The sequence below is a fragment of the Pteropus vampyrus genome, unplaced genomic scaffold (assembly GCF_000151845.1).
Source record: "Pteropus vampyrus isolate Shadow unplaced genomic scaffold, Pvam_2.0 Scaffold16, whole genome shotgun sequence".
Lineage (NCBI taxonomy): Eukaryota > Metazoa > Chordata > Mammalia > Chiroptera > Pteropodidae > Pteropus > Pteropus vampyrus.
The window spans coordinates 4912940-4928827 of NW_011888797.1; the positions used below are offsets into that span (position 1 = coordinate 4912940).

Sequence of the window (15888 nt, forward strand, 5' to 3'; positions counted from 1 at the left end):
GACACCGCATAAATATCATCTACCTGTTTCTCATACGCCAGCAGCTGCTTGGAGAGCTGCTGGGTGGCCAGGCACATTTCATTCTGCAGGGAGAAAAGAAAAGCAAGTAAGAGTTGTCCCATGCACACACAGTCACTGAACAATGGCACCCCAGAGAATCCCTTAAAAATAATGTGGGTGTAAAATAATGTGGGTGTAAAATAATATTGCGTTCGGAAATTATTTGGAAAACAAGACCAAAACACATTCGAAGGTTAAAGCTTGCCCCCTCACACATGCACGCCGTTTACAAATTACTGCTCTTCCTGGACATTCAGTCAGTAAACAAACGTAGTGAGCAATTACAATGTGGTCAACAAAGACACGTCCCTGTCGTCGCAGGGCTCACTGGGGAAGCAGACATCGAAAAATAGCTACAAGCATAATGAGACGGCAAAGGAAATACTAGATGCATCAGGGAGCTGTGACAGGAAGACCCAGAGGGTCTCTAAGGAAGAGATGCTTTAAGCAGACCCCTGAAGACTAGGAGTTAGCCATGGGGACAGCTCCCTAGAAGGAGGAGCCAACATGTGGAAAAAGCACACGGCCTGTCTGAAGAGCTGAAAGGCAGAGAACAGCTGGAGCAAGGGGCGCAGGGTGTGGAGGCGGGACATGCGGCGATGCAGGCGGAGCGAGGGCTCGCAGGGCTCCGTGGCCCAGATTTAGACGTTGTTCTCAGTGCAGTGGGGATTTAAGCAGCACTGACGTGATCGGATTCTACTGAGCTTGGAACACTAGGTTGGGAAGCACGGCTGCAGCGCCCGGGGAGGCCCCTTTTGTGCTGTTTTTTTCATCTTCTCTTATTTATCCCTCTAATCTCAGGCTACACAGCAGTTTTCTACCACTACCTCCTCACTCCCACCACCAACACACCAGCCTAGATGTGTCTTACATTTCCAGAGCTCAGTTAAAACTGTCCGTATTCAGGACTTATTCCTAAGGGAAAGGCAGCGCCACTGGGTGTGACCTGGTGCTCATGAGGTGGCACTGGCTTACCTTGGCCTCGGCCTCCACTTACTAATTCTCCTGGGTTTACGGTTCCTTTAGGGGTAAGGCCTGAGCTCTGTAGGAACTAGTTTTATTTTTTATGATCTTCCCTTGCAAGACCTCGCAGAGCCTCATCCCACTTTTTTGGGCCTTTGCAGACTACTGTGCAGCCTGTCCCCACTTCCTTCATCTTCTCCAAGGAACGGGCGTCAATAGACCCTGAAATGTGGCTCTCTCCCTTTTTCTCTCAGAATAAAGTCCGGCAAATATAATGAAAGTTCCTGGCTTTGGCATCCTACTGGGGTGCTACCCCTTTCACAACAAACCAGAGCTGGCAGCCATGCAGCCAAGCGGAAGGCAAGTGAACAAATCCATAAGCACTGCTGGACATGTACCTAGGAACGTGCAATAGTTTCTAGCACACAGCAAGCACTCAACAAATGCTTGATGAATGAAGGAATGACCAAGGTTAGAAGATTCATCTAAATTCCAAGTTTAAAACAATACCTGGGATCGTGGTGTAAAGGGAAAAATACTCCCTAATCCTACAAGGAAACATCATAAGTGAGGGAGTCAATAAAATACAAAGACTGAACAGGGATGAAGCAATTGGCCAGGAAGCAGCCTGTCGACCACCTTCATCAGAGTGCATGAGAACAACGATCTTCGCCCACTCACTGGGCAAATGCTCGGCTGAATCAGAAAATCCCTTATTCCTCTCCTCTGACTTAAGCAGCAGGGGGTTCAAGATGGATTTGTTCGAATGACCCTGGCATATCCCTGGGTCAGCACTATGCAAACCATGACTTGTAGACCCATAGAATCATCCCGGCAGCAGCTAACATCAACAGAGCATTTAATTCCTGCCAGACACCACCCTAAGTGCATTCCAGGCATTACCTCCTTTAATTCTGCAAGGCAGGTCCTGTAAGGCAGGTCCAATGAACTCAGTTTTACAGATGAAGAAACTGAGGCACAGAGAGGTTAAGCCACTTGCCCAAGGTCACACAGATACTTAGCAGCAGGGCTAGGATGCGAATCCAAGTCTGTCTCATTCTAAAATCCACAATCTTAAAACACTACTCTCTAAGATCCCAACTCCTGCTAAAAGGTAAGAGCTGAGAAAGTCTCTGCTTTAGACTAGAGTTGACGAACTTTTCCTGTAAAGGGACAGACAGTAATTATTTTTTGCTTGTGAGACAGCTGGTCTCTGTCACAACTACTCAACTCTGCTGTTGTAGCATGCAAGCAGCCACAAAAAAAAATATAAACGAATGAGTGTAACTTTGTTCCAATAAAACATTATTTACAAAAATAAGAGGCCAGTCCCAGGGCAGTAAACTCCCAAACCTGCTTTAGACAGTAACCATGTCAGAAGACTCACTTCTGCCACACCTCCCTCAGGAGGCACGCCATTAAGCTACAATAGTTCAGATTCAAGGAACATTTTCTACTCTAAGTCATTCTTTTCTGTATTTAATTTAACCGAGTCTAAAATTTTACTCCCCCATGTGTCTCCTTTAGAGACTGCTCAAGGGATAAGACAAACCCCCTCACGGCTTTCAAAACGAGCAAGGGCCACAGGCTACTTGAATTTTTCTCTTCTTTAGCGTTTACTGCCAACTGCTCCAAACATAATGGAAAAACTAGCCAGGATGCTGCCAGCATCAGACTGCACCCAGACTCAAGGAGAGAGGACCTACGTGTCACTCACACAACGCCACTGTTGCTCAGGGAAGAAGGGGGCACAACGTACAACAGCTGCTTTCCAAAATTACTATGTGTAATTGGACTCTGCCAGGTCCCTCCTAGAAATACCTTATGAAAATGCTACGTGTTTTCACATGTGTGTAATTTCGGGTTGCAGGATTCTGTTCTACCAGTATGATTTCACCGGGAACAAACCATGAGTACAAAATTGCCTGTCACCTGTCCTGAAGAAATAAACCTTTCCTGTACAGAGCTCATTACCTGAAAAGTCTCTCAACTAGATCAACTGTAATCTGACTCAACTTAATCTACTGTACACAAAGGTTTTATGAAATGCTTATACAACTTCAGCTAATTAATCCACACCCTGCCAGGTAAGCCTACACAATTATCTCTGTAACACGACTTGCAAAACTGGAGTTTGGATGGAGTAAATATTAGCAACAGCGATAATAAAAACAGCTACTCACATTCACTGAGTCACTTTTACTGAGCAGGTACTTGACATCGCTGTTAAGTGTTTTTCATGTATTATCACACTTAATCCTTGCAATGCACTTATCTACGAGGTAGGACTATCAGAAAGTATATAGTAACTTTCTAAAATCCCCCAACTAGTAACTGGCAAGGCAAAGACTCAATTCAGATCTGGCGGACTGGAAATCTAAAGGCCAAGTTCTTCACACTATGCTATTTTAGCTCAGAGTCCCAGACCGTATCTGGTTAGTCCCCACAGGCCCTATGATAGGAACATAAATCCCACGCTTCTCTAGCATAGTCCAACAAAAGAGGCTGGCCTAAAACTTAGATTCTCAATAGCTTTCTGTAAGATTCCTTCGACACTCTGGAATAGTTCTTTTGTTGCCATCTATGCTATTTGATGCCTCATAGGAATCCTTTGAAAAGACAACCGCAGAAGGGTTTACAGACAGATCTCCTACCGTGTTAAACGGAACCTCCCAAGGCCATCGCCAAGGCAGAAAGACCAGTCATTAGCAAACCCAAAAGGAAAACTGAGCTTTTGGCAAAGGAATGTTTATCTCACAGTGGCACAGAGTGCTTACCAACTGCAAATGTCACCTGAAACCCCCCAAAGGCCTCTGTGGGTGGCACCATCCGTGGTTAATGGGGGGCTGGGGGCAGGGGCAGAGGAATCCACCAGAGTCAAAGTCAGGATGTAGGCACCTGCTTTGGTCTCTGCCAAGTACAGACTTACCGCAGCACTGACCACAAAGCCGGGGTCATAGGTCGCACTGGTTCAGGGGACCTCCAGGTGGAGGCACGGAGGGAGCAGTGAGCAATGCGGCAGGAACGGGGTAGAAAGCTGTGCCTGGGGTAGGCCCTGCGTGGCTGGAAGCCTGCTGAGTGCGGGCTCTGCCGCGTTTTACTCTGGAGGCAAGGCGGAAGCACTGAGGGACTTGGGCGAGACAATGACAGGATCAGATGTGAGCAGAAGAAAAGTCATGGGTGGCTGTGGCATGAAAAAGCAGCGAAAAGAGAGAATGGCTTGAGGGTCAGGAGACCATCTGAAGAAGTGGAGGTCGAGAAGAAAACAGGTCGAGCCCCAACGGGACAGTGGGGAAGGGGGTGGGGATCTGCAGGGGATTCCTAAGCAGAAACAACAGCATATGGTGCGTGGGGAGGGAGGAGCCCAAGAAAAGTGGGCCCCAGTCTGAGTGGCCGGTGGATGGCAGTGCCCTCAGCTAAGAACTTGAGGAGGAGATATAGATTTGGGAGTGACAATAAAGTGCACAGGTGGCCTGTGCTGGCGTCTAGGTGATGTCCTGAATTCAGTCCTTCATTCGACACCTACATATGGAACAGTCGACGGGGCCAGGCACCGTGCTGGGCACTGGACACCAAGAGAACTGCTCTCTGGGAGCTGAGTCCACAGAGCGACAAGGAAACCCCACTTGCTGCTCCTTAAGAGCTCGGATCGACAAGTACACAGGACATGTGGGCACACGGGTGAACTCTGGCCAGGAAGGGAGAGAAGGAAAAAAGGCAAGGTGCCAGAGACACCTCGGACTGGAGGTCAGTCTTACATGCTGGGAAGACCATATCCCAGGGCAGGGGTCGATGGGGATTTCTGGTGGCAGGAACGGCATAACAAAGTCTTGAGATGTGTTGAGGGCCTGGCACATTCTGGAATAGCCAAAGGCGAGGAGGCTAGACGAGTAGGCTAATACTCAGTTCGCGAAGAGCTTGGCGTGCCCTGCTGAGGAGTTTAACCTCTGCCTAGTGGTTACAGGGAGCCGTAGGAGCATCTGAAGACAGGGAGGGGAGGGAGCTTTGGGCATGACTGAAGGGGAAAGACACCCCCCTGAAGACAGGAGGACTGCTTGAGAGCTCCCACAGTCCAGGGAAGCGTGTGTACACATACGCACCTATGCAGACACTATGGAGGTTTTTTAACTTACTTAGCCAATAGTTTGAAAGACAATAGATCTTTTCAAGTAACCTGTCCCTGCTTTGTAAATGTATAAGAAATATGTACAACGTCCTTCGCTCAAATGACCTATAATGCAGTACTCCATTCTCACCACGTGCAAAGGCACATCTGACAGTGAAAAGACCAGATGTGACTCTAGGACAGCTGTAAAATGCTGAAGACAGCTTACAGACTATAGCTTCATTCTAACACTGAAGCCAAATAAAATTTAAAACTTCCCCTAAACCAGCCACAATCAGCAAAACTGCTCACAGAACTTTCCTCCAGTTTTTCTTGCTCTTCCTCTTTCTAAAACTTAGGTACGAAGGACATTCACTACATCGGAATACAGAGATTTACTATGTGGTTTGATTTAAAATATCTTTTATGAACATTTATCATTTATCAGCAGCATAAACCTGGTTTTTAAAATAAAAAACCACATCTTGCTAAGTGCCTGCTTTTAAAAATAAAATTATAAAACTATAGTAATCTAATTCAACAGATCTAGGTATAAAATATTTAAGGAACAATGTTAAATAAACCAAGAAAACATAACTTAGGGAAAAAAAACTGAATGAAAATATTGAGAAGTATTACTATATAAACAAACAGGAGTCAGAAAACTTTTTCTTTTTTTAATTAAAAACAAAATAAAACAAAATATTTGTCTTCGAATAAAACTGAAAAACCAGCTGACCCTGACCCAGCTGATCTGAATGCCACTGACCACTGCTCGAAGCTGTCACTGGGTTTGGCAGCACTAACCAGCCGTCTCCGCGAGCCTCTGCTGCAGGAAATGCCGAGGCAGGAGCAAGGTTTCTGGCCAGGAGAAGAACCCATGTGATGATCATGTGGCGTGAATTAAAGCCCTCTTGGAATGAAAGACCCACTTAATTTTGGCAAAATGTAGTTTTCTGGCTCAAAAGACAAAGTGCGTAAAGAGAGTGTTCGGACATCTCCAAGTAAATGATTGTGACAGGCATGGAAAGGCAGAACAGAGGCTCTTGGGAGTGGAAGAGACACAGTCCCTTAAGTCTGATGCTCTTAGATCTTAAGTAGAAAACAAATCATTTAGGTAACAATACTCAAATTACTGAATAGCAAGAAAGTTCAGGTATAAGCCCAAAATTTGACAAAGTATGTCCTCAGGTTCTGAATGTCTTACCGAACAAACAAGCTTCCAAATGAGCTTGATTAGTTTGGCTGTTAGATCAGTTCCAATTAATAAGTTACACTTCTACAGTATATTTTGCAATTCTATCTCTCCAGCCTGACCTCTAGATCTGAGCTTTCAACAAGATCTCTTTCCTCATTTTGATGTCCCATGGACACTTCAAGATCAGGCTTCCAAGAGACTGACATCCCTACAGCTAAAACTTAACCGGATTTCGTTACCCGATGTCGCCATAAAAATAAATACATAATTTTTTAAAAAGAGACTGACATTCCCAACACACACACACACACACACACACACAGCCTACCTACCTACCTACCTCCCACGCCTCTTCCTCTGTTCTCCCAACTGTCTATCCTTATGTTCAAGTCAAAAGACCTGCGCATCACTCCTGATTCATCCTTTACCCACCTGAATCCTTCACATTCAACTGATCACTGATCTGCCTCTTAAATACCTCTGAAATCCATCCATTTCTTTCCATTTCTACTGCCATTTCTCTAGTTCAGACTACCATCTCATGCTCAGTAGCTGAGAGTTTGGGCTTTGACCTCAGGCTGATTTGCCCTGCTATGTATTAAGGGGTAGACGTGGAGAAGTTACACATCATCAGCATCCTTAGGCCTCTGACCTACGGAAAATGAACATAGCAACATCCACCTCACAAAGGGTTGTTGGGGAATTTAAATAAAATGATCCATGCGAAAGCCGTGAAACCACGCCTGGAAGCTGTCAGTGTTCAATGAACTTCAACTATCACAACCATCCTCCCTCTGGGCACCCAGCACAGCTCCTCTGGGTTAGGTGGCGTCTCTCCTAACGCTCTTAGGTGTTTTGTCTCCCACCCAACTGTAAGCTCCCTAACGGCAAGGACTGAGTCTTCTTCCTCATATACAATATAAATAAATGACTAACAAAACAATGATTATAAATGATTATATATGAATATTAAGAGCTATATAATAACAAATGACTGAGTATTTATATTATTATATACTGAATGTGGTATTTAAGATCATCAATGAAAAAAAATTAACATTTCAGATTTAAGTCAGCAAAAAATGAGTAATGAAAAGTATGAGCTGCCATAATATTTTGATGTATAATATAATGAATTTTATTTTTAACTGAAAAATTCACTTTTGCTACTCAGCAATTTATCTGCCATAGTTTTGCAAGCCAGAGATATTTGTTCCTTAAAACAAAGAAGCCACCCAATAGTTTCAGAGCTGTGACTCAAGGCTTTTCAGAGGAAGCACTCGAAAAAGCATCTCTACCCACCCGCACTGACATCTAAGACTTCCCATTTATGAGAAAGACAAAGGGCATGTTTCGGAATACTGAACCCACTCATCCACAAGTAGGAAGAGGAGACTCAAGTGTTTCCCTTTGGGGTTGAATCTTTTAAAAAATTAAATGCAGTGATGTGGTCCCTCTCTACTGGTTCTCCTAGTTCCAGAAAAACTGCCCTCTTTCTTCAGCAATGACAACAGACTGCCCTTAGTTTTTGAAGGTGAGCAGAAGAAGAAAAAACAATTCTGATTTTATTTCAAAAACTGAAATGGCGGTGTTCTGACTCAAATTTCTCAACCTCCCAAGAGAAGTTCCAGGTGAGGGCCGAGGTCCCCACCTCTACTCCTCTCCAGGTGAGGGGGCGGCAGGATACCTGGGCTCCGTAGACGCGCTGCATCGCCTGGAGCAGCTGGTTGGTATAATCTGTGAGGGTGCCAGCATCTTCTTCAAACACACTCAGTAAAGAGCGAGTCTGCAAGGAAAGAAGAAAAGAGGTCAATTTTATTTCTAAGTGGAAAATTTACAAAGGAGGTAGAAAACACGCACACAGAAATGTAGGGGGTGGGGAAGGTGCCTCTTCTCTGGCTTTATTCTTTTATTGATAATACTTGTATGAATTGATTCCTGCAGCTTTAATTTGGAACTCTCTTTTCTAATCCTTTAGGGGCAAACAATACAATTTAGGGCCAGAAAAGAAAAGCCAATTTTTAAAAGATTAAGATACAAGGGCTATTATCTGTCTTGACTTTAGCCCCTACCTAAGCACCAGTAAAGTCCATCCATTTTAGAAAAAGTGTTAGGACAGCCTCTTCCTTCAAGCCCATAAACTGAACACAATATCGGGCCTGTCTGTGTACCTGGGGCGGGGACGCCCAGGATTGCATCATCCCAGCAGCTAACCATCTGTCTGGTTGTCTGCCATCTTGGACATCTTTCAAGATTGTGTCATTCTTTCCTCTTATGGTACTATAGTCAATTTTCATGTCTTTAGTCATATTTTTATTCAACCAATTTCAAACTCATGGCCAGGAAATTTCATGTACCTTGGGTCCACTGGAGAGAGATCTGGGCACGAAACTCAAATAGCAACTTAACAAGAATGCTAGCTCAGTTTCCCCGGGAAGACTAACTACTCAGTGTCCCGAGAGCAGTGGAGCATTGTCATTAGATGAAAGGCGTCTCCTATCTGACACGCTGAGCACTGAAGAAATGTTTATACATTGGATGGTCTCTGAAGAAGAATCAAAGCAAATTGTGCCCAGCACAGTGGGAATTTAAAATACTACATTAGTGATAATGGGATCTCGATTTCAGAAAATAACCCATTAGGCCTAGAATGGAAAGTTACAGAAACACCTTTAATGAGGTGATACCAAAGCACTTGACAAAGAACAATCCATCAAGGCTCATTATTTCCCTGCAAATGAATTCTAGGTCCTTTTTTTTCCTAACCTGTCTCAGGTAAGAGAGCAATAACTGGCCTCACAGGAAATCCAACAAACTGGAGCAGAAACTTAGGCTTTTGGATGGTCTGTTCCACAAACTCTGGTGCACTTCAGAGCAGTACATGCTCATCCTGGCTTTGCCCCAGGTAATCTTTAAGGCTAAAAATACCTGTTCTGAGACCAATGTATTCTCTTCAGTACCAGTTCTTATCCACAGAAAGACCAGAATGCATAGAATAAGGAAAATGTAGATAGGTTGTTTAAAAGCTCTTGACGAGAGGAAAACATTAACAGGGTACATACAGTGTGGAGTTCCTGTGTTAGAACGGAGTTCTTCAAACTTTTCAAAATTAAAATCCACAGTACAAGACACATTTTACCAAACAATATCATAAGTGTGCACACGTATTCTGATTTTTTTCTATTCCATTCTTTCCTGTTTTATTCTGTTTTAAACAAAAATAATGGTTGTGACTCACTAGATCTCAAAATCTATTAATGGATGTCAACCAGTAGGTGAAAAACATTGATTTTGAATTCTTCATTCCTTCTCTTTAAAACATAATATTTGGAAAAAGATAGCTAAAAGACATTCTTAGAATCTACACTGAGTGTTCTATCGCTCTATACTCATTCATTCATGCCACAGCTCTCCCTTCATCCAATATCATTGAAACATTGCGGTGGGAACTAAGACTCAAAGGTGATATGAACCGACTTTCATTCTCTAGGAGCTTATAGTCTGCTGGTTCCTCTCAAAGGATCTGGGATCCCCTCGGGTCCATCGTCAGTCCTGGATCCAAATTTGCAGAATTAATGACATAATGAATGTACATAAAGTGCCTACCAGTGCCTGACACAGAGTGATAGCAAATGATATTGATTATGAAGAAGACAATGAACTTTTATTGCTTATTATATTCTGAACACTAAGGGCTTTACATGTATGATTTCACTTGAACACTATAGCAACACTGTTATCTACACAGCTATCCATAAATGTCATTTAACAGGAGAAGACCTTTTTGTCCTCATGGTGCCAATGCTGTAGGCCCTACCAATGTTTACGATTCTGATACCTTATCTGCTATGACTAACAAGTCTAGGAGAATGGGAAGGAATGAGTGATACAACTGGATTGAGGATATTCAAGTTTTTTACTACTACTGATAATCCATTTAGTCCCATCCTATTTACTGTTCTTAATACTCTTAGGAACAAAACAGAATGGGAAAGAGAGGTAAGATAAAAAGAGAGCACTTGTATAAATGTCTTACACAGAATAGTAAGAAAACGAAAACTACCATTTACTCTACCTACGTGTCAGACACTGTGCTGAGCACTAAATATGTGTTACTGCATTTAATCCTTCTGAAAACTTTATGAGGCAGGTACCATGGGCACAGTAATCTCATTTTACAGATGATGAAACTGAAGTTCATCAGGGGTGGGAAACTCAGCTTCCCGCAGTGGGGAAGCACAGAGCTGGGATGTAAACCCAGGTCTGGCTTGGACCAAATGGCCATGCTTCCTCCACTGTGGGAGGCTGCATCCATCACCCAGCAAGGTGGGTTCTATCAGTGGGCATGCGCGTAGGTCCGCAGCCCAGAGTCCTGCCTGGAGGCAGGAAAAGGCTGCTTGGAGCTGGCTTCTCTTTGGTCATCCTACTATCAAGCTCTCACCTATGATAACTGCCAAAGAACTACATCCCAAGTGTTGTCTTTTTTCTTTCTTTATACTTAGGATATATTTACTATGACACCCATTAGAACTGACAGGAAAACTCCAATCTTCTCTTTCTAATTCAACTAGGCCACGATCACCCCTGAAAAAAACATCTTCAGCTACCTCAGACATTGTTTTGATCTCCACATTGATCAGCTCCACATCTGCTTAAACTTATATTTGGAACAACAGGAATGTTCTGAAACGAAGAAGGAATGAGACCGAGGAATAGGCAAAGGTACACCAGTTGCTCAAAAACGCTAGTCAGAAAGACACTGGTGCACATCGCTTATAAAGATAATAACAGCAATCATTTACAGAGTTCTATGACATGCAGGCATGAAGACACTTTACGTACGCTATCTATTCTTCATAAGAATTCCATTAAGTAACTTTTTTATCCAAATTTTACAGATGTGGAAACAGAAGCTCAGAGAGGTTGAGTAACGTGCCTAAGGTAACAGTGGCAGAATCAGGATTTGAAGTTCATCCTTTATCCACTATCCTACACTCTCAAGAGTATGCCTGGCCAGAAAAACACAACCAAACACCCCATGGATACAACCTCACCTCTACACCATCCCTCTATCTTAAAGAAACAGGGTGTTACCTAATGAAATAGTCCTGGGCATTTTTCACTCAAGAAGAGCGTCTAATTATAATGGCACAATTGAATAGCTCTGATTATAAAATATATTTTTAATTATATATAAATATATATTACATATATTTTTTAAGGTAAAAAAAATTAAAGTTCTTACACCCATAATTTGGTGGAGGGATAGAAATGTCTCAGTAGAACCAAATCTACTGAAAGGAAAATGTATTGTAAAACTAAGAGAACAGCAGGACAAAACTCCACAATGAAGACATAGCCACCAGGTCATGTTTTGAGGCATCTTGCTTGAGTAAACAAAGGCCTGGTTTGGTCAGAGAGGGCTGTTCCCAGCTGGACCACTCACTGCATAATCTCAGAACTAAGTCTTTAATCTTTGTGTGTTTCAGTTATGCCAACTGCAAATGAAACAAATAAACAAATCAAAACAGCATAGCAATAGTGCCTTTGTCTTTACCTTATCTCAAAAGCAGACAACTTAAACAAAAGAGAATAAGCCCTTGAAGAAGAAGAGCTGAAGCAGCTCAAAGCTGCACTTGTATTCCTATCACAGCAGTACTCACACTGTACTGGAACTGCTGTTTTCCTTATCTGGCGCCCGGAACAGACTGTGAACCAGTGGTGGGCAGGCACTCTTATCTCATCTGTCACTATTATCTCATCTGTCACTACTTCCCAGCATCCAGCAGCCTCTGCCAGGAGCAGAGGCTCGCAAACAGCAACAGAGACAAGTATCTTAATCCCTAAAACATCTGCCTCACATATGAGAGGTAACCAGAAATAACATGTGTATGCGCACAGACAAGTCACATAATGCAACATGCAGTACTAAAAAGGAGGAAATGAATAGAAGTATCTAAGATCAGGCAACTGCTATTCAGCACTTCCTGGGTCACTAAGTTCAAATACAAAAGCTTTTACGTTCAGTTAATGAATCCTGTGCAACCAGGTTACTGGAGCAATTCTCCTAACTACTGAATATAAAACTAGAGGAAACAATAGGTGGTTTCTTAGGATCTTTTCCTTTTAGTGAAACATTTTAGGTCACTGATGAAAGAAAAGCCAGGTGGTAGGTAGCTGAACAAACTTGAACAATACAGACAAACTGCCTGGGTTCCAATCCTGACTGCCACTTTACAGTGTATAATCTTGGGCAGTTATTTTACTTCTCTGCTCCTTGGTAATTTTAATGGAGCACCTATTTCACAAGATTGGGAAGATTAAGTGGGTTAATATAGATAAAGCATTTAGAACAGTGCCTGACACATGAAATGCATGTGTGATAAAGGTATCTGCTACTGTCTTTATTCTTTACACATAAAAAGAAGGAACTGGATTAGGTTCCTTCCAGCTCCAAGTCTATGAATCTCCTTGGGAGTAAAGCTGTATTAGGCACATACCCATACAAGAGTTTTAAATATGTTCTGATGATTATCAAAGACTTTCTTGAAAGTTAGCTTCTATTCAACAACCTTACCAAGAACCCTAGTGAGGTGACACCCAAGTCTCAAAAACAATGACAAATTCCCTACATTAGGAGGAATATTTGATAGGAATGACAATGTCTCTAAACCTCTTCTTCCACATATAAGCTCAGAGTTATAAACCATGCAGATACGATAAAAATTTAAGCTTCTAAAGCCCCTTAAAGATCATTTGCTCCATATCCCTCTACTGCAGATGAGAAAACTGAGCCAATCGTAGGATAGGGATAAGTGACTTGCCCAAGTCACATGATAACTCAGTGTTAGAGCCAGAATTAGGACCCAGGTCTCCTGACTTGTTTGCCAGGCCTCTTTCTATTTCCTCACAGCTGAGCAAATCCTGTAAACCAGCAGAAATAAATAGTACATATTCATTTATGTGAGATCCCAAAGTTCAAAAGGTGACTTATCAGTGAGGGCAACATGTAGAATAAGTTAGCGCAACCTCTAACTTGGTTTAGCCATCACTATGTTCAGTGAGGAAAGCAATACATCTTTGCACCTGTTTCTCCAACTACAAAGCAAATGGAAATCCTCATTCAAAATGTTATCGTTAGAAATTCTACATTATTATCTTCAGTCCTACACACAATATATGTGAGTATAGATAAAATGACAATCTAAGGGCTTTGGTCCCATTAAAATGCCAAAAGTCTAGAGACTTCAAAGAGGGCTTTGAAAAGTCAATCAGACCAGCAGATGCGAATTAAAAAAAAAAATTAACAGCCTGCTTACAGTTTCGTACAAAGAGATGAGCACAAGACAACTAAGCACACAGCCCTTTCCACTAGTTATTCTCAACTAGACAGGCAGAATGCGTGTAGGTAAGCCCATCAACCACCATCCCGGGACTACAATTCACTAAGAAAAAGGAAAGAAACCAAAAAGAGAAGGGATACTGTGAAAGGGAGAGATTAATCCCGTCCTAATATTTCAAGAGTTCAGACACTAGGGAATAAAGAGATTTATTTAAATAACCCAGGGATGCAGAACCAGAAGAATAGATATGAAGCTGGGGAAATGGTAATGGAGAACAAAAGTTCCCTGGGGAAAGGTGCACTGAATTATGAACTAATGTCATTCTGCACTCGTTTGCTATATTTACACACCAGCTCTCACCTGCAGAACTCAAAGGACTTGACTCTCAAGTGCACTAATGAAGTTCTCCTGTGCGATAAATGGGGCTGGTATTGTCAATTTTCTCTTCACGAATGAGAAAACAGTGCCAAAGGGAGGCCCGGCACCGCTGAGAAAGAGATACAGGCTGTGCCTTCCATTCTGGCCCTAAATCCACTAGGTCCCATCACATCGGTAATAGCAGTAGTAATAACAGTAATAATAAACATAACTCTTTACTCTGTATCAGGCATTGCCTGCTAACAATTTTACAGGCATTTCCTTAATTCTAACAACTCTATGAGACAGGTAAATTATCACCCCTACTTTACAGATGACAAAATTGAGGCACATAAAGGTTAAGTTCTTTGCCAGGGACACTCAACTAGTAAGTGATGGGACCGAACGAAGTTCAGGCAGGCAGCCTCAGTTTCAGCTGAGTTTGGAAAGGGGTCATGACACAAAGGCTCCGGCTGTAGGGACTCCCCTGGGTTCTCCAGTTCTGCCTGAGGGATGCCCACATCCCGGGGCATCCTGGGGCATCCTGGGGCATCCCGGGGCATCCCGGGCTCAGGACGCAGGGCCAAGCCCACCCCCTTCTAGCCCCCCAGGAAGCCTCCCCACCTCCACCCCAGGGTTGGAGGGGCCTCCTCGGCCTGAGCTCTCGGGCAAGGGGAACTGGAGCGGCGGGAAGTTACCTGGGGGCTGTCCTGCAACGCCTCCTCCAGCAGCAGCTTGTCCACCGCAGGCATGGTGTTGCACAGCGGGACCGAGGTCCGGATGGAAGGAAGGAGGGAAGGTGGGAGGCGAGGCCGCCGAGGCTGGTCCGTGCTTAGGCGGCGAGACGGACGCTCAATGCTCGTGACAGCTCTGCGCGCGCCCACGCCTGACCAGTGGCCGCCGCCGCCCGCCCGCCGGCCCTCCTCCGGGCCCGGCCCTCCTGCGAGCCGGATCAACAGGAAGTGTGGCCAGCGCCCGGCCGGCCGCCGGAAGTGTGGCGGCCCACTTCCGCCGCAGACCCTCCGCGCCAGCCCCGCTGCTCTATGAACGCGCGGAGAATTAACCTCTGACATCTGCGGTTTAAGGGCCCGGTGCTTACGCCAGTCAGTCCGTGTGAAGCTCGAGAAGGGGAACTCAAGGGTAGAAAGATAAGATTTTATCTACTTGTGGCTACCCAGAAAACTTTTGAGTTCAAGGCGAAAGGAGGGAACAGATTTTGCTGCTGTGACTCGCCACTTTTTTAACTGAAGGAAAACTCTACACTTAACTTCCACACCACTTTTTCTAGGTAAATCTCGGTACCCCCGAATCAGCTCTGAGGACGGGGGTCGCCTAATTTTAGGGAAAACTGGATAACCAAGTCATTGGTGATGCTCAGACGTCACCACGTTCGAAACCACAGCAATGTGATTTGAGCAGTGTCATTAGGTGTCATCCTTATGGGTTGTTTTGTCATCTTGGAAAATTTCATAATTGAGGTTTTAAAATTGGAAAGTTTGGATATTCTAGTTCAGTGTTGTCATGTAGAAATTTAAAAATGAGACCCAGAGAATGAAATGATTTGATCAGGATCAAACAATGAAAGCTAGAGGAAGATGAGAGGGAAGGAAGAGGGAGCAATGAGGGAAGACTGGCAAATGGAACTTGACATTTTTTATACCAAGTTGAGTTTCAGAAGTTTCTTCTTTAGAAATAAGTAGGATTTGTCCAATAGGACACATGTCGCCAAAATCAACAGGCAGGATATGAAAAATTAGACAAATTCTGTGTTCTACAAACACCTAGGAACATTAAGGCATGATTTGATTGGCAAACACCTCTGAAAATCTGCTTACATGCTATCTGATCACTTGAAAACTCCA

At 43.6% G+C, this 15888-nt stretch overlaps 1 protein-coding gene across 1 annotated transcript in view; it reads right to left on the minus strand.

Annotated features, from left to right (window-relative positions):
- APPL2 (adaptor protein, phosphotyrosine interacting with PH domain and leucine zipper 2) overlaps positions 1–14985 on the minus strand; it is a 46418-nt gene extending 31433 nt beyond the window's left edge. Inside the window, exons 1-3 of the mRNA XM_023527454.1 lie at positions 14725–14985; positions 8014–8112; positions 24–83 (exon numbers count right to left, since the gene is read on the minus strand). Coding sequence (XP_023383222.1) covers positions 24–83; positions 8014–8112; positions 14725–14778 — 213 coding nt within the window. The 5' untranslated portion in view covers positions 14779–14985. The remainder of the gene's footprint in view (positions 1–23; positions 84–8013; positions 8113–14724) is intronic.
- Between the last annotated feature and the right edge of the window lie 903 nt (positions 14986–15888).